Raw genomic sequence first — 25,597 nt, forward strand, 5'->3', positions numbered from 1 at the left:
CCTAATTTATTCAGCTTCTCTATGCATTCTTTGACCAATTTCGAATTGATTGATACTGAGTTGATCGCCTTTAACGCTGCTTGACTCTCTATCTCCGAGATACCCATAGAGAACATCGTAGGAACCCTGTATAGTAGAAAATATATTATATGATTATACACGGTGAATCTCAAATAAGTGCGAATATTTTCAGGCGTCATATATTTCGACCCCAGGAACACGTATATATATATATATATATATATATATATATATATATATATATATATATATATATATATATATATATATATATATATATATATATATATATATATATATATATATATATATATATATATATATATATATATATATATATATATATATATATATATATATATATATATATATATATATATATATATATATATATATAATAAGGTTTTTTTCTTTGTTTTTTTTGCTCAAAAAAATATGCTGAAAATCGTGCATTCATTTCTTTTCACATTTTCCTATATATTTTAGAAAACTTTTTAGGATTGCTTGTTCACCGCACATTTTCCCATGACATAATTTATTATTGTTTTAAAGGTTATTTTTGAATCATTCATTTCTACATTTCATTTTCATTTTATTAGACTGGAATTGAACACCGTTTTTTAATATTTTAGCACTCTAATTATATTCTGTACACTGCAAAATCCCTAAAACAGTAGGGTACATGTTGAAAGTTGGCATTGTTGCAAATTGCGTTTAGAATGCTCCACATTTATCACGTGATGACTGGGTCACGTTTAAATGTAAATAATGACCCTGAGGTAGTAACCATAGAATAAAGCCGTAACTATGGTAATATCAGAGATTAAGAAATTGATAAAAATACAGAAAAAAATCCGGTGGCTCTCATTTTTTTTTAAATGTCATTTTTTAAAATCCTCAAACTTGAATATCTCGGTAATTTTCGACTTATTTGAAAACCGGCAAGGAGAATATAGTTATGTTTCTTTTATCGAGATCTACCAGCCCTGAAAATATTTGCACTTGTCTAACTTTATTTTACCTCCAGCGGTTTTACCGGTACTACCGAAACTACTGTTATTTCGAGGGTACCGGTTTTACTGATAGGTGGAAAACGGCCCTTGTGTTCATATACGCTTAATTTTGCTAGTTCATACATTCCTTAGTTCATAGTTCATATATTCCCGTTGGTATAGACATCTTTGTTTGGGGGGACCATTCACAATGTTTAAAACACAATTAAAATTAATAGAATATCCTAGCAACAGCTTGGGTTAGTTAGTTGTATTCATAGGGAAAGCTTAATATTTAGCTTATAAAACAATACACTTTTAATATCTAATTCTCTAAATGAAACCACTAATTTATTCCAATAATTGCGAGGTTCTGAGTGAAGCTTAATACATAAATTAAACATCTCTTGTTACAAAATAAAGTATCACTTTTAGTACATATAACACGAATTCCTACTAAAAAGCTTTAACTTTAACTGTGTTTGCGATTATTCACCCGAAATCAAAATCTAATGGTGCGTTTAGACTTGAGCACGCACGAGCAGAGCGTGCGCGCACGGCATTCGTTCGCGCTCTCGGCTCCGTTCTAATTAAATACTTATTTTTCGACGAATGAAGTGATCCATTTGTGCGCGCACAGCAGAGTTGTGTTGACGAAAATAATGGACGACCAAGAAATAGTTGAGGCTGCAGTCATTGTTATGCACAGCTTAATTATTAAAAAGGAGAAAAATCGAAAACATCGTCACTGGTGGCAAACCCAAATTTTTAGAAATCGATATAATTTACTGCAACAACTTAGTGTCTGAGGAGGGCTATGATCAGTTCAAAAACTTTACAAGAATGACCAGGCCCAACTTTGAATATTTACAAAATTTAATAACACCAAAAATTACGAACAAAAGATACAAATTTTAGAATGGAAATTTCATTAATATCGACATATTCAATATTAATTTTATTTACAAGGTCTTGCCATGCGTTTTTTTTTATTTTTTAATAATACAAAGAATGTTTAACATCCCATAGTATAGGGAACAACAACTTTTCATATTCTTCAATTAATAATAACGAAGATTCATTGATCTACTCCATAATTTTAATAAAGAAAACGAAAAAAAAATCACACACGCACGCTCGAACGCAGACAAAACAAATTACCGGTGCAAACTGAGCGTTCGCGCACACATAAAATCCTTTTGAGCACGGGCCAAAAACCGACACAAGACGGCTCACGTTCGCGGCTGCTCGCGCACAGACAGATTCAGAGTGAGCGTGCGCACAGCCTTTTACACTTGAGCAGTCGCGGAGGATCAGTGCGTGCGTGCTCAAGTCTAAATGCACCATAAGATATCACACAATAAGGTACATGTGTTACATTGCAGAGACAGTTTATGATACCTATAACAAGCAGGGGCGGATCCAGGATTCGGAAAAGAGGTGGGTTGGAGGACTAGACACAAAATTTTACTCAAAGTACATACAACTACTCTGGAGTCGTTTCTGACATAATAAATTAATAATATCGTATTACATGACTGTAGTTGCTGTATTACAAATTACAAGCCCCCCCTGGACCCGCCACTGATAGCAAGGGAAATTATTTATTTACCGCATAACTTTAATTCTCCGCATCAGTGTTGTAAATATATTGTAGGTATGTTATTATTCTACACCTTTCCCTTATGTTGTTTATTCCGTTGTAACTAAATTCTGTCATCGGAAAATTAGAAGGCCAAACTAATGAATAATATAGAAGCAATTCGTAGCTCTGTAATTACCAGTTTTATAGGTATATTGTTATCTTTAATAAGTTATCTCCTGTAAAATAAACGAATTGAACGATTTTGAGCTTTAAGCTTCATTCAGAACCTCGAAATTAGTGGAATAGATTAGTGGTTTTAATTATACTTTATGCTTCAAAATTTACGATCATTCATAATGTCTAATGAAATACAATTAAAATTAATAGAAATTTGCAACGTAGCAACGGCTTGCGATAGTCATAGAGAAAGCTTAATAATTAGGTTAGGTTAGGTGGCTGGGGTTTTGGATCATGTTTGATCCCTCACTCGGAGGCCTTGGGCCCATTGCGATACCCCTGTTATTGTTGTACCAAACCTTCCTCTCATTCTTTCTTTGCGTTAAATCACTTCCAGCTCTTTGCAAAGTTCCCGATGTCGCTGGTGTTGGCTTCTGCTGCTTCCTCTAGTCCCTCCAAAAAACCTTGCCCTAAAGTTTTAAAGCGTCGGTATTCCAGTGCCGGACAGTGGTACAGCAGGTGCTCTATGGTTTCTTCTTCCTCTCCGCATTATCTGCAGTAGTGGTTTACCCCCGTGGGACAGTTTCCAGTGACGTCACCTACAATTATGCGTACTAGGTCCTTTTTGTGGCTCTAGTAGTTGTTTTGTCTTTTTGCTATCTACCACTGGTCATAGTCTTCGAGCTGTAGCGCAGTCCTCACGGTGTTGCCACGTCTCTTGCTGCTTGGCCTTGATGGCAGTTCCTATCGCTTCCTTCAGTGTGTTGATCGTCACAAGTGGTGGGTCATCTGCCATTTCACTAACCACAATTTCTCTTAACGAATGACCATCAAAGGCCGAAAGTTTATAAAGCTTCATTCAGAATTTCAAAATTAGTGGAATAAATTAGTAGTTTCAGTTAGTGTTATTAGTGTAGAAGTTTGTTTCTCTAATTTCAATGTAAGCATTCAGAACGTCAAAATTAGTAGTAGTCATTTTCAATTACTTAGTAGAAAAGTTAAGAGACTTTTAACTTTTCTATTATAGATAATTATTACTTAATTATTTACTTTTCCAATATAAATTAGATGTGAATTGATCAAGTTATAGAAATTCAACTGACTTAAAAGAATATTTCGTGTTTACACATTTAAAATGAAAAGGCTTCTGCTGGCTGATAATCTAAAAAAAATAAGTTAGATAAAGTAAATGACATTGTTTCATACAAATATTAAGAAATCAAATATTTCAGGAAAATCTGACAATGACAGTCTTGAAGTTACTCCGGAACCTGAAGCAGTACTTCAAACGTAAGTATTAATAAAATAAATGTTTTTACCCAGTTTTTACCATTATAATAAGTGCTTATATATATAGTAGTTTCAGTTATCAGTATAATATTCTTCATAGTTAAAAATTATGTTTGTTTATAATATTTTATTATTTATTAAATAATAAATTATCATCATAATAATTTTCAGCTTATTCAACCATTGTCTATTGTTGACTATGCGGGCCCAACTTATCCCTGCTAATTTACTGATACCATGGTCCCATCTCAGGTTCTGTCTTCCTTTAGGTCTCTTAATTCCTCGTGGGTACCATGCTATAATATAATTTATATGCTATAATATAATTTTGTTGTCCATCTGTTGTGTGTTCTTCTTGCCAGGTACCCTGCCCATTGCCATTTGAGGGATTTGACTCTGTGGATGACATCTATTATCTGGGTCTTTTGTTGTATCCACTCTATTCTTTTATGATCTCCTTCAGTATATTTCTGGTGTTATCACCATCAGCAGATGATTAAAACTGAAAACTTGTGTTTTTGGTGTATATTGTGGTGAATTAGTTTTTTATTTTGCGCCACTTCTTACACATGGATTCTTACAGTACAAAACATCAAACTTTATTTTTTTTAAATGAAACCCATATTTCAATTCTTCCTTCGATTTTAAACAATAATCATAAAATACTATGTACATAAATTGAAGAATTAAAATGTTAAACGAAAATTTTGTAATTTATAGACTTGCTATACTCTCATTTTATACATCTATAAATGCTAAATTGAGAACTAATGACAAATATTATTAAGTATCACAGTTTCGGCAAAATGGCATCGAACTGAACATATCGATATTAATTAAATCAAATTGTTTAAGTGATATTTTCAAAAGTCAATAACTCGGAAACGGTTGGTATGAGCTACATATTTCGATTTTTGCTTAGAATTGAAGGAAGAACCGAAATTTGCAATAATATACAGGGGGTTCCATTTAAAAAAATGAAACTTTGATGTGCCACGACTTTATGACCGACCCTGTATTCTTAAATTTATTACCAGTTAATAGATATTTATAAACCCTACTAGCGTGTACCAGCGATTTCGTTCGCGTCGAATTAATCATTTGTAATGGTGATGATAAAGCAAAGCCAAGAATTTCCATTAACATACAAACTGTATGTTAATTTATGTCAGCATGAGAAAAAACAATATGGCGATATTATTATATAACTTGTTAATATTTGAGGGTTAGTTTCATCTCTTTGGAATTTGACTTTCGAAAAATCCGTTTGCCAAAAATAAGCTTTTTACGTCAAGCAGTTTAAGCAGAATCGTGGTTAAGAAATTACCGAACTTTTTGGAACACCCTGTATGATTTTTTAAAAAATTTCAAAATATGTAAAAAAACCAAGTAAATTATGCTTGTCCAAGCGTTTTCCCGAAAGACTAACCGTTTTTTAAATAACAAATATTATACTATTTGAGGGGCGTTTCCACCCTTTTGGAATTTGAGATTCGAGAAACCCCTCCTTATCGAACGTCTACACCCCACAGTCAATCTCTTTGCCAAAAATCAGCTTTAAACGTCAAGCAATTTAAGCAGAATCGTGATTACTCAATGGTCATATTTTATGAAACACCCTGTATAAATTTATAAAAAATTTTAAAATATGTAAAACAACAAAATAAAATATACGTGTTTAAGAGTTTTTCCGAAAAACTCACCGGTTTTTAAATAAAAAATATTTTAATATTTGAGGGATTTTTTCACCCCCTTAGAATTCGAGTTTCGAAAAATCCCTTCTTATCGAACCTCTACACCCTAAAGTCAATCTGTTTTCCAAAAAGCAGCTTTTTACGTCAAGCGCTTTAAGCAGGATCGTGATTAATCAATGACCAGATTTTTCGAAACACCCTGTATACATTTTTAAAAAATCTTAAAATATGTAAAAAACAAAATAAAATATACGTGTTTAAGCGTTTTTTCGGGAACTTGACCGTTTTATAAATAAAAAATATTGTAATATTTGAGGGGTGGTTTCACCCCCGTGGAACTGGAATTTCGAAAAATCCCTTCTTATCGAACCTCTACACCCTAGAATCAACCTGTATACCAAAATTGAGCTTCTTACGTTGAGTGGTTTGAGCAGGATCGTGATTAATCAGTCACTGAAGGATTTTATATATTAGTATAGATAACTTTTATATTTAACTTTTTGCGGTACCTCCTATATTTTAGCTAAAAATCGACGTTTCCATACATAAAAGCAACCATGTACAGTCCTTTCTGTAGGAGAGTTTTTATAAAAGGATTGCAGGTTTCTGTGAATTATAATCGGAATACGTGATGCTATCAGATTGCGAAATCCTCTCTTACATTATTAAGAAAAACGCGTTTTTCGTCGCAATCATGTCTGCGTTGTCCTGCAATCTCGCTTGCGAAATCCAACAGGACTCTCAGCACGCAACTCCCAGTCCTGCCACGCCGGGTCCGCACATTTTCCCGTCCTGCGTCCTCGCTATGCAGTAGAAACCCGATCCTGACCTCGACAGGACGAGCCAGTCGATAAAACAGTAGTCCATAGCCTGTTTTTTATCTGTGTCAAAACCGCGATCAGCTTCGTTAACTACAACCGTGTATGATATAAAGCTTCTTCTAGCTTTGAATTCGGTTCTTGTTCCTCGGTAGCAGATATCCAGCATCTGACGTGGAAAGACGCAGGTAAGGTGGAGATGGGAGATAATGTTGTGCCGGTGGGATTGTGGAATCTCAGCATCCATGACCTATCGCATTTTCTTAAATCGTTTATCTGTTAGATACTTGTAGATAAAGATAATTAGAATTTGAAGTGAATGTTTTCATTTATGTTTTAATACATTAAAGAACCTATTTTATTAGTGTCATGATACTATTTCTTAAAAATGGACCAAACAAAACTTTTTGACATTCCAATCCTGTTAAATTTGCATCACCAGAAGTAGTAACGAACCTGAAGAACCTACAAATTGAAAAATGCAAAAAAGTATTTCCATAAGATTAAGAATACCAATTAACTACCACAGCTTGATACTCATTTTTTTTTATAAACAACACAACTTAAAATAAATACATGTTTTGTAAATAGTAATAATCAGAATTGTGGTGACTTTTATCATTCCTTTTTTAATTCTCTAATGATATTATTCTTTATATTGGTGCCAATTTGCTGTTTTCCAAATTTTTGAAATAAAAATTAATTAACCTTTCAAAAAACATTTGGTCTCTCTAGTTAAAATAACGAACTAATGAAAATTACAGAAAAGGTATTTCAAAAAAAATAATAAGATCTACAGGGTGGCGCCTTTCATACAACGCGGAGGCTCCAAGAAGTACGGTGGTTTATATCGAAATGAAATTTTGGTAGCATATGTAGGTTAATTGAAGGCATTTTATAAATAAAAATAGAGTTATACAGGGTGTCCCCCAAAAAAGGTACACATCAAAGTTGAGTTTTTTGTAATGGAACACCCTATATATTAATTGCTTCTCGGATCTAAGAAAAAAATAAAGGTGAGTTTTATTAAAGAAGCATATACTTAAAATGTAAGGGTTTTGACATATTTCATATTTTGTGAAAATGAAGAGTAAATTTTAAATTTCAATAACAGCTACTTAAATTTTAGTTGACCTGTTATAGCCTAATATTTAATTACAGTAACCATTGTATGTTAAACGAATTTAAAATTTGATTCGAAAAGTTATACAGGATGAGCCAAAATTAATATGAAACACTCATAGGAAACACTAGTCACTTTTAAAAGCAAGTTACTGCTTTATTTTAAAAGGAACACCCAGTATATTAATCCTGTGTTCAATGTGGAATTCATATATCTTCAAAATATTATTAAGGTTGTTTACCTCTCACACAAAGATTTTCCTATATAGATATTTTAATTTTTATGATTTTGCGTCAGAAGATCTTATTTTAAAAAAATTGGCGCCGGGAGGCACGTATAGCCGCCCATACTAAAATATGATAATATCTCGAAAACTGCAACTTTGGCTGATTTTGATGTTATTACAAATTTTGTTGCAATTATTATTCCTAATCTTAATTTGAAAACCGCGTTTCGCTAGCTACTGTAATTTTGGAATTACGATTTTTTTAAATTTTTAACCCCCTCCCATACCCCTTTACCAACCCCCCACCCCCACCAAAAACTAATGACCAGATTCTCGGGTGCCACAATATTTTTGTGCCAAATTTGGTTAAAATCGGTTCAGCGGTTTTTGAGTTATCGTGTTACAGACAGAAATACAGACCATGAAAATATTTTGTATTTAGGTCATTTATGGCCCAAATAACTCATTTTGAGTGAAATTAAAAAAACTTTTTTTTCCCGATCTGAATAGCCTACCATACCTATTGGTATGGTCGGCTAAAAATCTAGGGTGACTGTGATATACCTTTTGTTAATTTAACAAAAATTAGGGATGTAGAGTAAAATACTCAACGGTAATAAAGAGATACCCGTTTAAAACATATTTTATTTATTACAGAATTAAAACTAGATATAAACCTATAATTATGTGACAAAAATTAGCTAGATGAAATCAAATGCTCAAAATGGTTCCTTTCCTGTGACTGCATAAAATGATCTGATATCTGAAGTTCTACTTCGAAAAGCAGCTACAATCATTTGTCTCATATTGTCGACAATAGTTGGTCGAGTTTTGTAAACACTGTCTTTAACGTATCCCCATAAAAAGCGCAGACTAAATAAAATCTGGAGCATTTAGGTATTCTATTAATTGGTGAATGCAGTGTGCATTCACCAATTTGACCAAGGATCATATCAATTCTCACTGATAATACACTGATATACACTAGGATAAGTTTGCATTTTCGGCAAATTTCTGAGAATTTTTTTTGTTTTAACCGACAAGAAATGATAACTAATTGTTAATGTTGGACTAATTAGACACAACTATGTTGAAATAACATCAGACATATCAAGCCACCTTGATTTTATCAAATAATAATAATCTACTGACTCTAAATCATATAAATGAAAATATCTAGGAAAATCTTTGTTTGAGGGGTAGGCATCCTTAATAGTATTTTGAAGAGATATGAATTCCCCATTGAATATCGAAATAATATTATGGGTGTTCCATTTAAAATAAAAGAGTAACTTGCTTTTAAAGATGACCAATGTTCAATATTAATTTTGTCTCACCCTGTATAACTTTTTCGATTAAGTTTTAATTTGATTTAAGGTACAATAGTTAATTTGACTACATATTAGGCTATACCGGGTAAATTCCAATTTCGCTGGCTTTTATTGTAATTTAAAAATTGTTCTTAATTTTTAGGAAATGTTAGATATGTCAAAAACCTTACATTTTAGTCGTATACTTTTCTAATAAAACTGACCTTTATTTTTCTCTCAGAATCCGAAAATCAATTAATATATAGAGTGTGCAATTACAAAAAACATAACTTTGATATATAACTGTATATAATTTACAAAACATACTCACTTATACTTAAAAATTGACAATCAAAAAAAAAAATAGCTAAAAGACTTTGTTTTAATTAATATACTTGTAGAAAAAAATAATTAAAATTTGAAGTGAATCTTTCCATTTTTGACTGAACACATTAAAGAACCTTTTCTTTATAGGTATATTAGTGTCAATTACTATTTCTTAAAAATGTAATCAAACAAAACCTTTTTGACATGTCGATATGGTATCAAATTTGCATCACCAAATAACAAAGCTGAAGAAACTGCAAATTAAAAATTGCAAAAAAATATGTTTCCATAAGACTAAGAATGTCATTTAATTACCACAGCTTTAAATTGACAAACAGAACCCGCTTAAAAAATATATGTTTAGTCGTTTTGTGAATGGTAATAATAAGAATTTGTGTGTGGTAACTTTTATTCCATTTTTAATTCATTCTCTAATGATGTTGTTCTTTATGTTAGTGTCTTCTAAATTTATGAAAGAAAAAATAATTATCCTTACAAAAAGCATTTGGTCTCTGTAGTTGCAATTGATCGAACCGTATTGTAAGCAGTGAATTCCAGACCAATTCTCACGACTCTTTGAACGACTGATCGCATTGTGATCCGATTCAATTCTCACGATTCTTTTTTACGGCTCATCGTTCAAATCTTTTGGATCCGTGCTGGCTACGATTCAATTGAACGACCCGTATCCTAAGCACTGAATCGAAAGTCCAGAGACTAGCATGTGTTTGCATCACAGGAGCCATGAGAACCTGTCCAACAGCAGCAATGGAGGTCATTCTAGATCTAACACCACTGCACATTGTCATTGGTAGATATGCCAATGCGACAATGATTAGAATGGTCACTAACGGAATTAGTACTGGGAGAATTGTCAGATCAGGGGCTTGGAACACCCTCAAAAAGGAAATACAACTCATGCAACTCCCAGTGGACGTATGCCAAGAACGTACAACTTTGACAAACATGTCAATGTAGTATTGAGCAATAAGAAGGATTGGAAGAGCGAAACGCTTGCCCAGCAGTTAAAAGACCATACCATAACTTGGTATTCTGATGCTTCCAAAACCAATACGGGAACAGGGATCGGAGTGTTTGGGCCGAGAGCTAATTACTCCGAACCAATGGGCACTTACCCTAGTATCCAACAGGCAGAAATCTACGCTATCGAGAGATGCGTACAACTTATCTTAGATAGGAACTATCGGAAACAAGAAATAGCCATCTTGTCTGATAGTCAAGCAGCGTTAAAGGCGATCAACTCAGTATAAATCAATTCGAAATTGGTCAAAGAATGCATAGAGAAGCTGAATAAATTAGGCAAAGAAAACAAAGTCCTCCTACACTGGGTGCCTGCTCACCAAGGGATAGTAGGCAATGAAAAAGCAAATAATCTAGCTAGGAAAGGAGCGAACACTCCACTAACTGGACCAGAACCGTTCTGCTTTCCAAGTGGTAACCAACTCAAGGCGGAACTCAAGAACTTGGAAGATTCCATCCGCAACCTGGAATGGAAATCTTGCAATGGTCTAGGATACTCGAAGAAGTTTCTGAGGGCTTATGATCAAGAAAATTCACAGATCTTCCTGGGTCTGAGTAAGAACAATCTTCGGATTGTCACGGGGTTTTTAACAGGACACTGTCTCCTCAATGAACACCTCAGTAGATTGAAACTAAGAAGAAACGGCGAATGCAGATTCTGTGGGGAAGATGGTGAAACACCAGTACACCTCATCACTGAGTGCGCCGAGACGACAACCATTCGTGCCATGAATTTTGTTTTTTTTGTCAAAGCCCTGGGACTGTATGATGAGTTATGATTCAAGAAAGGGGGACACAATGGATCTGTAAGGTCGAAGTGATTAACCCCCCTCCCACTCATTCTAAATTCTAAAAAAAAAATTCTAAATCCTAAGCACTGAATCGAATCTCACGATTCATTTTTAATACTCGTTCAAATGAACGACTCGTTCAATCTTTGCCCACCCTAGTCCTAAGTTAAAGCTTTTATTTGAAAAGATATTTCTTTTAATTTTATCTTTGTTAGTTTGTGGACTGAGTAACAATGTCAAACGACTGCCTATAGAATTGTTGTATACGAACTTATTCGATATAATGTATGTAATATAAAATAAAATGTATGAATATGAAAGTAAAGTGTTTTGGTGTAATGTGGTGTAAAAATTTTGAAAAAAAGAAAACGCATAATTGAGATTTTACAAGAGATGAAAATGATTTCTGGTTGTTGTTGCAGTTTTCCGTATTTTTCTTGGACACGTGTATCTGCCGGGACGTCTCTGCGAGGACGCGAGGACTTATTATTTACTTCTATTTATACGAGTTCCACCCGAAGAAATTCAGGGGTAATTGCTAGTAGAAAGTCAAGATAGAAAGTTGTTTATCATGGCATTCATTATGTCGAACATATCGATAATTTAAGGGATGGAAAATCCCTTCACTTATTTGAAGGTAATGAATATAAATTTAATATATTTTGATTAATGAGACTTTAACGACTCTAAGAATATTCTAATAAATCTGAGAAAAATAAAATTTTAATATAATTTTTTTCTATATTTGCTGTTATACCGGGTACGTCTCAAAAGTGGCTCAACCCTATTTTTTTCAGATAATCAAACGAAATTTGGTATGTCAGTATTTGACATAAATTAGGACTGACTGACGCATTCATTTATTTTTGGTCACTTCTTGTTTCACCGGAAATGACTACGACTTTTGATTTTTAAATGGCACCCTCTGTATATTTTTAATTTGTTCGATAAAAAATGAATGGAACACTCTAAATAGAATGGCAGATCATATGTCAACTTTTTCGCTTTAAAAGAAATAGTATTTTAAATTCAAATCTAGAGGGCCATGGCTGTGTTAAAAACACTACTTTTTAATCAAGGAGCTTTGAAAAAATATATTTGAACGTCTAATGTTTTTCGTGTCTTGTCCTGGCCGGTTAAAAGATGCCCAAATCGTATTTTTAATCATATCTCAATTTTTTCAAATGGAACGAGGGTGGCTCATTAGTATATATTTGAAAAAAGCATTTTTTTTACGAATAATTTGGTATCGCACACTTGGTATTTCGAGTCAAATTGTCGTTATGAACCGCATGTTACAATTTCAAATAAACCATATGAGAAAATATCAAAAGTTGACATATGATATGTCATTCTATTCAGAGTGTCAATTTCTATCGAATTAAGAAAAGATTACCGAGAATTCCATTTAAAAATCAAAAGTTGTCATTTCCGGTGGAACAATAAGTGACCAAAAACAGTTGAATACGTAAATCAATCCTAATATAATGTCATATATTAACACACCAAATCTCGTTTTTTTATCTAAAAAAATAAAAAAAAGTTATAGTGGTAAGCCACTTTTGAGACACACCCGGTATCAGATCAGTTCTTTTTGTAAATATTTTTAAACAAGAATATTTAATCTCGCAAAGCTCTAATCGGCAGTCCAAGTCCGCCGACCAAAATACGAGAGTTTTTACATGACAGGCCATGTCCGTAGGCCGGATCCGAAGTCCGGATTCGCAGGGCGGATCTTTCGATGTATGGAGGGCTATTGAATTGAGGTTATTGAGGAAGCAATCCAATTCTATTCCACATTATTAATGGATCATCAACCGAAACGTTCGATATTCTTTTAGTACAATGACTATTTACTGTTAATTTTCTTACTAACCACATTTAATTAATATCAACGTTTATTTAAAAAGTACATTTTATATTGATCCATTCGTTCTATATCTTATTTAAATAGGATTTTACAGAATTCTCATGAATTTAAACTTCCTTGAGGTATCCTCTCAATTTCCTGTTTCCTGCCAAAACGTCACTTAAATCAAGACTATTGGAATCGAATATTGGCACGTTAACTATTTCTAGATGAATTTTATCTTTTACTTTGCCAAAAGAATGTAACAACTTCATACAGCAAAAAAAAATTTAGAATATGATATAGGAAATATCTGTAAAATTCTGTATTTGAGTTAATTAGTTTATACAGGGTTGTTCACCACATACGACACGGAGTATTGTAACTAAACGATTAGATTTTTGCAAATTGTAAGTTTTGGGTTCCTCGGAGGACTATTAGAGCTAAAATTTAAAAATATTTTTTTCAAGATACAGTGTCCCAAATAAATAAAAAATACCAAAGTTGTATTTTTTTAAATTGAACACCCTGGATATTATTACATTTTTAGTTTCTACGATTAAAATAAAGGTAAATTTGAATAAGGTTTATCACACTTAAACCTTACCGCTTTTGAAATATTTGGGTTTTTGTCAAAATACAGTAATAATTTTAATTTTTCTAGGCGTATTTAAGTTATTACAACCTAATATTGTAGTGAAGTATTTCTGTTTACTATATTTTGTGTTGCAATAATAAAAAATATACTACCTTATACAGAGTGGCTAAAAATTTATTTTAAAAAATTACTAGCTTTACACGGCAATAAACTGTTTAATTTAAATGGAACACACTGTATATTTTATGAGAATCAGATGCACAATTTAATTGACTATCAAATTGTATTATACCATTTTTTAATTATCTCTTCAAGTTTTCGTAGAAATTGCATTTTCTTATAATTTAGACCTCATTTATCAATATACTCATGAAATATTAACATTTTAAATTATTTTTATAGATGTAACAAATTTTTAAAGAGTCCAAATACTAATATTGTCAATATAGTTCGTTTATTTCATTAAAAAATAAAAAAACTGTTTAAATATTTGTTAAAGAGGACCAATTAATATGATTCCAGTATTCAAACTACATTAATTGACTGTTTGCGTTGATTAATAATAATTGCTCCAAATACTAAAAAACTGAATTTTGTATGTGTATTAGACCGTGTGGTAAAAAGTAACACCTCAAAAAATTTATTTCGTTTTTGAAGAATGCTTATTTATAACAGAGACGTTTATTTTCATAACTTATTATTATATTGATTTCTGATTCATATCCACATTTATTTAGAATAATTTATTAACTAACACAATTAAGTATGTAATTAATTAATATTTGGGCGGATAATGGTGCGGTATATTTAATTAATGGTATACTCATTTTACAGATTTAAATAGTTTTTTTTTTGTAAACAAATTGGCTAGTAATTGGCTAGTAATACATTTTGTACATTTGTTGCTTTAAAAACAATCTAAAATGTCAATATTTCATGAGTATATTTATAAATGGCGGTCTAAATTATAATTAAATGCATTTTCTACGAAAACTTGAAGAGATAGGTAAAAATGGTATTATAGAATTTAATAGACAATTGAATTGTGCATCTGATTCTCCTAAAATATACAGGGTGTTTCATTTAAATTAAACAAGTTATTGCCGTTTCAAGCTAGTAATTATTTCGACACCCTCTATAAGGTAGTATAATTTTTATTATTGCAACACAAATTTTAGTAAACAGAAATACTTCAGTACAATATTTGGTTTAAAAACTTAAGTACCTGTAGAGAAATGAGGCATTGAAATTAATACTGTATTTTGACAAAAACCCAAATATTTCAAAAACGGTAAGGTTCAAGTGTGATAAACCTTAATTAAATTTACCTTTATTTTAATCGTAGAAACTAAAAATGTAATAATATACAGGGTGTTCCCATTAAAAAATACAACTTTGATATTTTTTATTTATTTGGGATACCCTGTATCTTGTAAAAATATTTTTAAATTGTAGCTCTAATAGTCCTTCAACGAACCCAAAACAATTTGTAAAAATCTAATCCTTTAGCTACAATACTCCGTGCCGTATGTGGTGAACAACCCTGTATAACATTGTTTATAATACTTTTATAATATAATAATTATAAATCTATAAAATTTCAAAATTAGTTATAACTTACAAGTAATATTTTGTTTACTTTTAACCTAGCATACACCTACATACGGTTAAATTTTATTACGATTAAAATGTCATTATTTCTCCATAGAACGTAAAGATAGGATCCTATCTACATAAAGTAACGTTGGTAGGTAATTTATTGATACTATCGCAATTCGTATTTGATAATGATGATACATCAACGTCACATTTCCTAGTTCCATACAGAAAATTGGAGTTTTTCACATGATGAACTAATTTGTTCAACAACAAACATTAGATAATATCAAAAAATAACATGATGTTATAATTGGATGGGTCTATTTAGTACACATTAAAAAATTGTAGAAAATATATTTGTATAGTCATTGTAATTATTTACAATACGTATTATATGTCGGTTTCTTTTAAAAATAAACTAAAATAAATAAATAACCTGTTTTATTCAAACAGTCAAATTTTTGTTATATTTTAGAAACTAAAACAAACTATATTAAAAACTTATTTTACCTACATTTAACACAAAAAAATAATATTTAGAAACCTAAAGCTTCATTCAGAACATCGCAATTAGTGGAATAAATTAGTGGTTTCAATTAGCGTAGAAGTTTGTTCCTTTAGTTTCAATGTAAGCATTCAGAACGTCAAAATTATTGGTAGACACTTTCAATTAGCAGAAAAAGTTCTCAAACTTTTGATTTTTCCACTAATTATACCTCAAAATTTGCGCGAAATGTCATTTTGGCCTTTGAATATCAAGAGAAATTGAGGTTAGAAATCAAAAGTTGATTGTTTTATAAGCTAAATATTAGGCTTCCTCTATGGATACAACCTGTGGATACAACTGACTAAGGCAAGCTGTTGCTAGGATATTCTATTAATTTTAATTGAGTTTTTTAATCATTGTGAATGATAGTAAACTAAAAAGTATAAAGTGTAATTGAAACCACTAATTTATTCCACTAATTGCGAGGTTATGAATTAAGCTTAAATTAAAAACCCATTTGTACCTAGCAATAATTGCTTTGCGTAAAACGACAATTTGAAATTTATTTAATTTAATTTAAATTTTAGTGAAATTTTAGTTAAATTTCAGTAACTAAAATTGAAAATTAATGTTTATAACATTAAGTTAAAATATATTAAAATCAAATAATAATACAGGGTGGCCCATCGAAAACGTTCCGCAAGGAATAACGGCCAGGGTAATTTTTTTTTCAGAAAATTCAAAAACACGTCAATTTTGTTTGTGAGGGGGACAACTTTTGCCCCAAAAATGATTGCAAAATCTTCAACCCTCTAAGCGGGGGTGTCATTCCCCAATTTTTTTCAAATGGGAAGGGGGGTCAAGTGGTACCGCAATGAAAAGAGCTTTCTATTCTCTATACTTTCCCGCTTCGTTTTTGAAAATCAGTCGAGTCATTGAGAAAATATGATGAAATGATTGAAATTTGAAAATTTTATTTAAAGATTTATCAGAGTAACGATAAGGATAAATTCCTTCGACCAATTTGCAGTTTTTTCTTATTATTTCTAGATGTTTACGCATTTTTTCCTTGCCAGAAGGTTGAACGATCTGGTGCGGTAGTTGCTAGACAGCTGTTCTGTGACTTGTGCCACACTTGTGCGTTGAAGCGGTTGAAGTTCTTTTCAATATCGTTAAACTTAAGAGTGGAAATAATCGAACTTTATTTTAAAAATAATGAATGTGGCAATCGGGCTGCGCAGATATTCAATGAACGCCATCCTGACGAACACCTTTATGGCAAAATTGTTCGCGAGTTAGTAGCAAAATTTCGCGAAACTGGTTCCGTTATGAATAAAAAGAGGCAGAAGGAAAATCCTGTAATAAATGAAGCTACGGAGGTATTCGTATTGGGCGAAGTTGCCGCTGAGTACAAGAAAATTAGCCAATGAGACCGGCGTGAATCGTACAACTGTCCAAAGGATATTAAAAAAACACAAGTTCCACCCGTACAAAATTCAGTTGGTACAAGAACTCAACGAAGACGATTTTGATCGTCGTTTGCAATTTTGTGAAACTATGAGTGAACGAATGGCGAATGATAATAATTTCCTATTTAATGTGTGTTTTTCGGATGAGTGTACTTTCTTTTTGAACGGTGTAGTTAATCGGCACAACTGTTGATACTGGGCTCAGGACAACCCCAGGGTTTTTCACGAGGTGCACACAGGAAATTCTATTGTGGGCCCTTTTTTTCTTCTTGGAAATCTAACAGATGATATGTACCTGGATTTACTGGAAAATACCATCGACCCAGCCCTAACTGACATCAGAGAGAACAATCCTGGATACGTTGAAGCGGAACTAATATATCGACAAGACGGTGCGCCTCCACATTACTCTCAAAATGTGCATAATTATTTAAACAATAACTTTCCCGGTCGGTGGATAGGACGAAGGGGTGCAGTTGAGTGGCCTCCCCGGTCACCCGACTTGACTCCTTTTCTATGGGGACACATAGAAAGTAAAGTGTATAGCACTCCACCCCCCTCATTAGAAGACCTGCGAAGACGAATTATTGATGTTTGTCGCGAAGTGACCCCGCAAGTTCTTCAGAATGATCGAGAACGGTTTGAAAATAATTTGTATTACTGTATGGAGGTCGGCGGGCAACATTTTCAGCATTTGCTTCATTAATTAGGTAAGTTTTTTTTTAATTAATTCAATTTATGCGTTTTTTTGCAAAAAATACTTTTCAAATTTCAATCCTTCATATTTTCAAAATAACTCTACCGATTTTTAAAAACGAAGCGGGGAAATATAGAGAATAGAAAGCCCTCTTCATTGCGGCGCCACTTGACCCCCCTTCCCATTTGAAAAAAGTTGGGGGATGACACCCTCGCTTAGAGGGTTGAAGATTTTGCAATCATTTTTAGGGCAAAAGTTGTCCCCCTCACAAACAAAATTGAAGTGTTTTTGGATTTTTTGAAAAAACAAATACCCTGGCCGTTATGCCTGGCGGAACGTTTTCGATGGGCCACCCTGTATATTATGTGATTGAAAATTTGTATTTTATTCATAATATGTAATATATTAATAGTACTTTTAATAGATATTTAAAAATTTTAGGTCTATTAAAAAGATTAATGTCTTTTAATATCGAGTAATCTTGTTTGTGTCTAAAATAAACTGCTACAAGATGTAAAATTATGCCATACATTTTAAAGTTTCTTTTAATACAATAATTGCATAACTTATTTTGTAATATAATCCAATTAAAATATTATATAGCAATAGGGTAGTAGTTAAAGTAAGTTTTCGATTTGATTTTGAACTTATTTTAAAAATCAAACCATCACACACTATCGCTTAAGGTACTATACAGGGTGTCCTAAAGGCTTCGAGCCTCATAATTGGGCCCTCAAAAACTCGAAGAAGTAAAGTTGCTCAATTAGATATTAACTAAAATCTCACCTTAAAAGTTTAAAAATTCAAATATATAAAGAGAATAATATTAAAAAAACAATATTCGCGATTTCATTTTTAATTTTTTTAAGACTTATTGAATATTTTCTCTACTTTTTTGTTTAACAAGGTGGTGTTATCAGATATCCGAAGTTTTGTCTTTGAACTGCATGCAATCATCAACATTTTTTTTTTCAAATACGGTCATGAATTTCTATGAAGGATTTTAAGAGCTTTTATTCCAAAACTGTTCTAAATACGTTAAGACCTTAAGGTCTCCCTATTTAAGGTCCATCCATTTTCCATAAGAATTCAGGTGTTAGAGAGATGTCTACTACCAGAAATAAACAGAAGAATTAAGTTAACATGGAGTATTTATGGATGAAACTCAATCATATACAAATCTAGAATGCCACTCTATCTAAAGAAGAAAACATTCGACCAATGTGTACTACCAGATTTGACATATGCATGCGAAACCTGGACACTTAAAACGGACATCTTAAGGACACTGCAGGTCGCACAACGCTCAATGGAACGAAATATGCTGGGAATAACCAAGAGAGACCGTAAAAGAATTGAGTGCACGGATACGACAAAAGACCCAGATAATAGATGTCATCCACAGAGCCAAATCGCTCAAATGGCAATGGACGGCAAGAAGGACGGACGGACACCTGGCAAGAAGGACGGACAACAGATGGACATAATTGGAAATGGTTAAATAAGCTGAGAATGAACAGAAACAGACAACTGTGATAGTTGACAGTGAACAGAAACAGACACTCTTGATATTTTGACTTTTACACTATACTTATACACACATATTCTATATACGTCTTTTAGAACTCTTTATTTTGTTTATTTCTTTATTCCATCTTATGAATCCTTTGAAACTTAAATTTTATTTTTTTTAAGTTCAATTGAAAACGCTCTTTTTGGTGTAAACCACTCTATCCCTTAAAACAACATAAATATTATTAGAGTATAAAAATAAATATTTAATAGCTGGCACTGGGTCGGCGAATGGAATACTAGAATCGCTTTCAAAACCGAAATAACTCGAAAATTTCATCCAGCAACAAAAGCGTATATTTTTTCCTGAAACACACGCTTTAATTTAAGACGTATGTTTATGAAATCTTTCCAATCAGCGAGAAAAAGACGAGAATACTATTATTTCACATTAGTAAACAAGCACGACGAGAGTTTTTGGGTTAAAGTGTTATCAAATTGATTTATTTCAATTTTACGTTAATTATTCGTGAATTTTATGTGTAAACGTGCGTACGTTCGGTATGTTTCACGTGGGAAGAGACAGTACAAGCGATTCGGAAAGTTTAGTGACCGGTAGTAGTTCTGATTCCGATGATAATTACAGGTGGTGAGTAACTATGCAACTAACTCTGTGTCATACTGGGTGGTTTGAATCGTCGTTTGAAATCGAATCGAAATCTGGAACTATCCAAATATATCACTCAAAATTAGTTATTTGGGTCATAAATGACCTAAATACAAAATATTTTCATGGTGTCTGTCTGTTTGTCTGTCTGTCTGTGTCTGTCCGTCTGTAACACGATAACTCAAAAACCAAATTTGGCTCAAAAATACTGTGGCACCCGAGAATCTGGCCATTAGTTTTTGGTGGTGGTGAGGGGTTGGTAAGTGGGTATGGGAGAGGGTTAAAAAATTTTAAAAATGGTAACTCCAAAATTACAGTAGCTAGCGAAACGCGGTTTTCAATTTAAGATTAGGAATAATATTTACAACAAAATTTGTAATATCATCAAAATCAGTCAAAGTCGCAGTTTTTGAGAAAAAAATTGGAAAAATTCCTTTACTTTGAAACTGAAAGAACTACCCACCAACTTTTTATTAACATATTTTAGTATGGGCGGCTATACGTGCCTCCCGGCCCCAATTTTTTAATTTTAATTTAAAATAGTATCTATCGTATGATCGGAAAAAAACGTCGTCCAGTTGATTTGGAAATAAACATCAATGACATTCCCCATCTAAATTTACATATCAAATGACAGCGATCTTCATTTCATAGCCATCGCTGACGCCGTTTTTTTTTCGATTGTATAGTATTTTATATATGAAAATGGTATTAGTATAAAGATTTGCGATTATAATTTTTCCTACATTACATAAAAAACTGAGAAAAAAATATTCATAGAAAGATCATATATCTCCACTGCATATGCCTTCCTGTAGAAAAAAATCTAAATTAGCCATAGAAAATATTCTCTAAAGGTCAGTACTAGATTAAACGCTCGCATAAGGCCAAAACCGTTTTTAATAACCGCAACATCGTTTTGAAGACGTATTTGTCGTATCATGCCAACACCGCCCGCTTTCAGCCTAGCCCATTTTCCAGCCCCAAAAATTTGCATTACATTCGATATCTACACACGAGTTTCCTCTTTCCACGTTTATGAAAAATTCATCGTTTTGTTTCTGGCTTCGTTCCAAAGGCCGTTTTCCATTAGGAATAACCGCGACGCTCTAGGCCAAGGATGATTCAAAGGACGAAGTTTTCTTCCGTTTAATAACTACAATTTGTTAAATAAAGAAATTAACCCAAAGTGTATATTTAGTGGAGAAAAATAAAACATTTAGTTCTGACTTGCTTGTTTGTTTGAATTTTGGTAGACCGAATTTTGAAGAAGACACTATTGTACAGTACATCCTGTTTTATTTTTTTTTAAATTTTAAAATTCTTCGAATTTAGAATTTTAAAAGAGCTTTAAATAAGCAGTAAATTTCGTTTAAAAACGATTTTATTTTCGCTAAACGCTATTCCATTTAAAAATATACAATTTTGGTTTGGAAATGTGTTTGAATCACCCTGTATGTTGACAAAAATATTTTCAAAATGTGCGTTACAATTGCCCTCATATTAAGTAAAAAAATTGAAAAGAAATTAGCAAACCATAAACTTAATAGAGGGATTTTTCGAAAGACTTTGTCACCCTGTACAACAGAGAACATATTATAATCTGTTCTCTGTGCCTGTATACTCTGGTTGTGTATTAGTTCACTAAACTCCAGGTTGTACATAGCTTAAACTCGAGTTGAAGTGATTTTGGGTGAAGCCGGGTTATAATTTTATAGAGTTATATTGTTCTTGTTTTATAAGATTATAAGATTAAGATAATTAAAAGCCAAATTTAAAGGTTGATTCTCACTATATCTTCCGTTTTCATTCCATGTCCGTTCTGTATTTTTTATTGTATTGACGCTATACGTAAGTTTCCATTCCGTATCAGTTCCATACTTTTTATTGTACAATTTTTATCATTACGAAAGTTTAATTTTAAAAATTTGTATCTTTTGAAAAAGGCAATAGATTTAATTAAAAGGTGAAAGAATAAATAAATATCAGCAAAATGATAACAGACCTGGTACAAATGTAAGAACTTGACAACGCTGTTTCCGATCCATTTCAGTTCGTCCGCCAAAAAAATGTATGGAAGGAAAGGATATGGAACGGAAGGGAAACGGAACGGATAGTGTGCATTGTCCTATTCATTAACATGATATAATATTTTATATAAACGGAAGGGAGCCGATATGGAAGGTATAGTGAGAATCGACCTTAAGCTTCAAAAATTACTGTTCAATCGTCAAATACCTAATTTTTGAACTATTTTCAACGATAAGAAGTTATTGAACAACCTATTAAAATTTTGAACTTGCTTTAAGTCTGAACTCACCCTAAAGGGAGTATGTACAGGGTGGGTCAAATTCGACGCTTTTAAATGGAAACACCCTTTTCTATAGGAGATAGACGAAAACTAATTTCGGTGTCTGGAGCTCAATTTTCTTCAAAAACATGATGGTGAAAACCGCACATCAATATCTGTTACCTTTTCGGAGTTACGGGTTTTTTTTTAAAAGATGTGCATTTTTAACAAATCGCTGTAACTTTTTTGCTATGGAAAATTTTGTATTTCTATGAAAACATTTCCAAGGCACCTTTTTACCTAGAATTTAATGGTTTAAGTATAATTTTTTTAAAATTAATAATTTAAGAGTTATCAACAGGAAAATTGATTTTTTATTTGGGACACCCTCTATATCTTTAATTAACTGAAAAGAATTTAAAATCACCTTTCCAAAAATATAGCACACTTGATATTTTGTTATAATCCCCTTCGAAATACAGAATTTTTAAAAGTTTACTACTTTTAACTAGTAGGCTTTGGGCCCCTTATTGATAATATGCCCTTAATGGAGTTCCATTAAGAAAACATATTTTTCCAGCAAGACGAGGCACCGCTTCTGAACGCTGAAGTTATCAGCAAATTTTTGCAGCCAATTTCAAGAATAATTGAATAGGTAACCAAGATCCCAGCCGTTGGCCGTCGAGGCCGCCTGACTTAGTGCCCACGGATCTAATCCTATGGATATATTTGCGGAAGAATAAATATTCGTATAATCTAGACAAGAATTAGAAATACTTAGCAGTTATGAGAGGGTATCTTTCACCCCCATTGAGTTAATGAATTCCGCGGGAAATGTTCAAAAACCACCCCGTCTGTCCATAACAGAAGACGGTCGATATGTCTAACGCCTGTAGCAAAATCTCATGTCTTGGTTTGCTATTTATTTTTATTGATATTAAATATAGTTTAAATGTGTTGATGTTGGTTAAATATATTTTAAATTGTTAAAAAATTCTGCATCTCTCATAGCAAATATTATTTTCGTTTTAATTGATGCTCACAGCTAGAATTTTTTTGCATTACAGCCGGTGCCTTTCAAAGCCTACTTATTTAAAGCGGGCGAATTTCTATATACTCTATATCTCGAAGAGGGAATCGAAAGAAAATATCAGTGTGTTATATTTTTGGAAAGGTAATTTTAAATTCTTTTCAATAAATTAAAATATAGTACAGGGTGTCCCATATAAAAAATCAAATTTTCTGTTGATAATTCTTAAATTATTAATTTTAAAAAATGATACTTAAACCATTAAATTCTACGTATGTGCTTTTGAATGTTTTCATAAAAATACAAAATTTTCCATAGCAAAAAAGTTACAGCAATTTGTTAAAAATGCATATTTTTGAAAAACACCCCGTAACTCCGAAACGGTAACAGATATCGATATGCGGTTTTCACCATCATGTTTTTGATAAAAATTGAGCTCCAGACACCGATATTAGTTTTTATCTATTTCTTATGGAAAAGGGTGTTTCCATTTAAAAGCGTCGAATTTGACCCACCCTGTACAGGGTGGGTCAAATGGACGCTTTTAAAGGGAAACACCATTTTCTATAGGAGATAGACAAAAGCTAATATCTGTGTCTGGAGCTCAATTTTTATGAAAAAACATGATGGTGAAAACCGCACATTGATATCTGTTACCGTTTCGGAATTACGGGGCTTTTTTCAAAAATGTGCATTTTTAATAAATCGCTGTAACTTTTTTGCTATGGAAAATTTTGTATTTTTATGAAAACATTCCCAAAGCACCTTTTTACGTAGAATTTAATTAAGTATACTTTTTTAAAATTAATAATTTAAGAGTCATCAACAAAAAAATTGATTTTTTTATTTGGGACACCCTGTATATATTTAATTAACTGGAAAGACCATAAAATTACCTTTCCAAAAATGTAGCACACTTGATATTTTGTTATAGCCCCCTCCGAAATACAGAATTTTTGAAAGTTCGCCACTTTTAACTATTAGGCTTTCGACCCTTTATTGATGATCTGCACCTAATGGAATTTGAAAACATATTTTATTTACAACCATATAAGTAATGTTGACATTTCCGACTTTTTGAAGGTTGGAAAAAGCCAGTTTTCTAACTTTTACTTCCCACCCACGGTTTGGCGGGAAGTAAATACAGATTTTTAAATTAGGACGAAAACATTTTTTTAAAGATTTTATTTTGATAAAATGCTGCTTTAATTGCAATTTTTTTTATAGAAAACTCTTTTAAGCAAACTACAATCGGTGCTACCAATCTCTTATTAGGTATATTTTGTATTAAAATAAAAAGTTTAAAACAACAAATAACTATTTATTCAAATTAATTGTTACATTCGAATTATTAGCAATTGCTTGTCACTTATGGATATACCACCTTGATGGTTGCAGCTTCTGTAAGTTCTGGTGGAGTACCAGTATTAAAGTAGTCTTTATTATTAGAACTTTCCGACAACCTTCTGGTTTTCTATGGTATACATATAAAGTCGAAAAAGCGAACGAGAAATTCAAAACTGTCACTTGGTTGTTTGTATTGCTCATAGATAAATGCAACAAGTTTAGATTGGAAAGCCCGTAAAAATTTTAGGTCGCGAAATTATTTTGGGTCGCGACCGTTATACGCGATCTGGCGCTGCTATAGCGGTCGCTAATAACAACGGCAAACAAAAACAGAAATAATTTTCTCTTGTCAAAGTCAGAATCTTCAAAAATCATAATAATTTTCAAAATCTAAACCGCTCTCATTAAAGAAATTCCGAAAAGTGTTTATAGCGTTCATTTTCAAAGTAATTATTGCTATCTTGTGAGTTTAATTCAAGTTTTATTTACTCCAACCGGTGATAATTCTGAAAAAGTGGCATTAAAATGTGCTGTGAACTGTGAACTGCAAAAACCATCGTGGATCGTGGCATAACGCCGGCGTCGGTTTCCAATGTTTCATAGGTATTTCATACATGCGTCCTGATATAAAATAAAGTTTCTTGTATGCAACACACT

General features: G+C 32.2%; 1 protein-coding gene across 1 annotated transcript in view; it reads left to right on the forward strand.

The window, feature by feature from the left end:
- LOC115890854 overlaps positions 1–25,597 on the forward strand; it is a 58,227-nt gene that overhangs the window by 4,215 nt on the left and 28,415 nt on the right. Inside the window, exon 2 of the mRNA XM_030911205.1 lies at positions 4,008–4,065. Within this exon, the coding sequence (XP_030767065.1) occupies positions 4,008–4,065 (58 nt within the window). The remainder of the gene's footprint in view (positions 1–4,007; positions 4,066–25,597) is intronic.

Source organism: Sitophilus oryzae, unplaced genomic scaffold (genome assembly GCF_002938485.1).
Source record: "Sitophilus oryzae breed Bouriz unplaced genomic scaffold, Soryzae_2.0 scaffold_934_pilon_pilon, whole genome shotgun sequence".
Classification (NCBI taxonomy): domain Eukaryota; kingdom Metazoa; phylum Arthropoda; class Insecta; order Coleoptera; family Curculionidae; genus Sitophilus; species Sitophilus oryzae.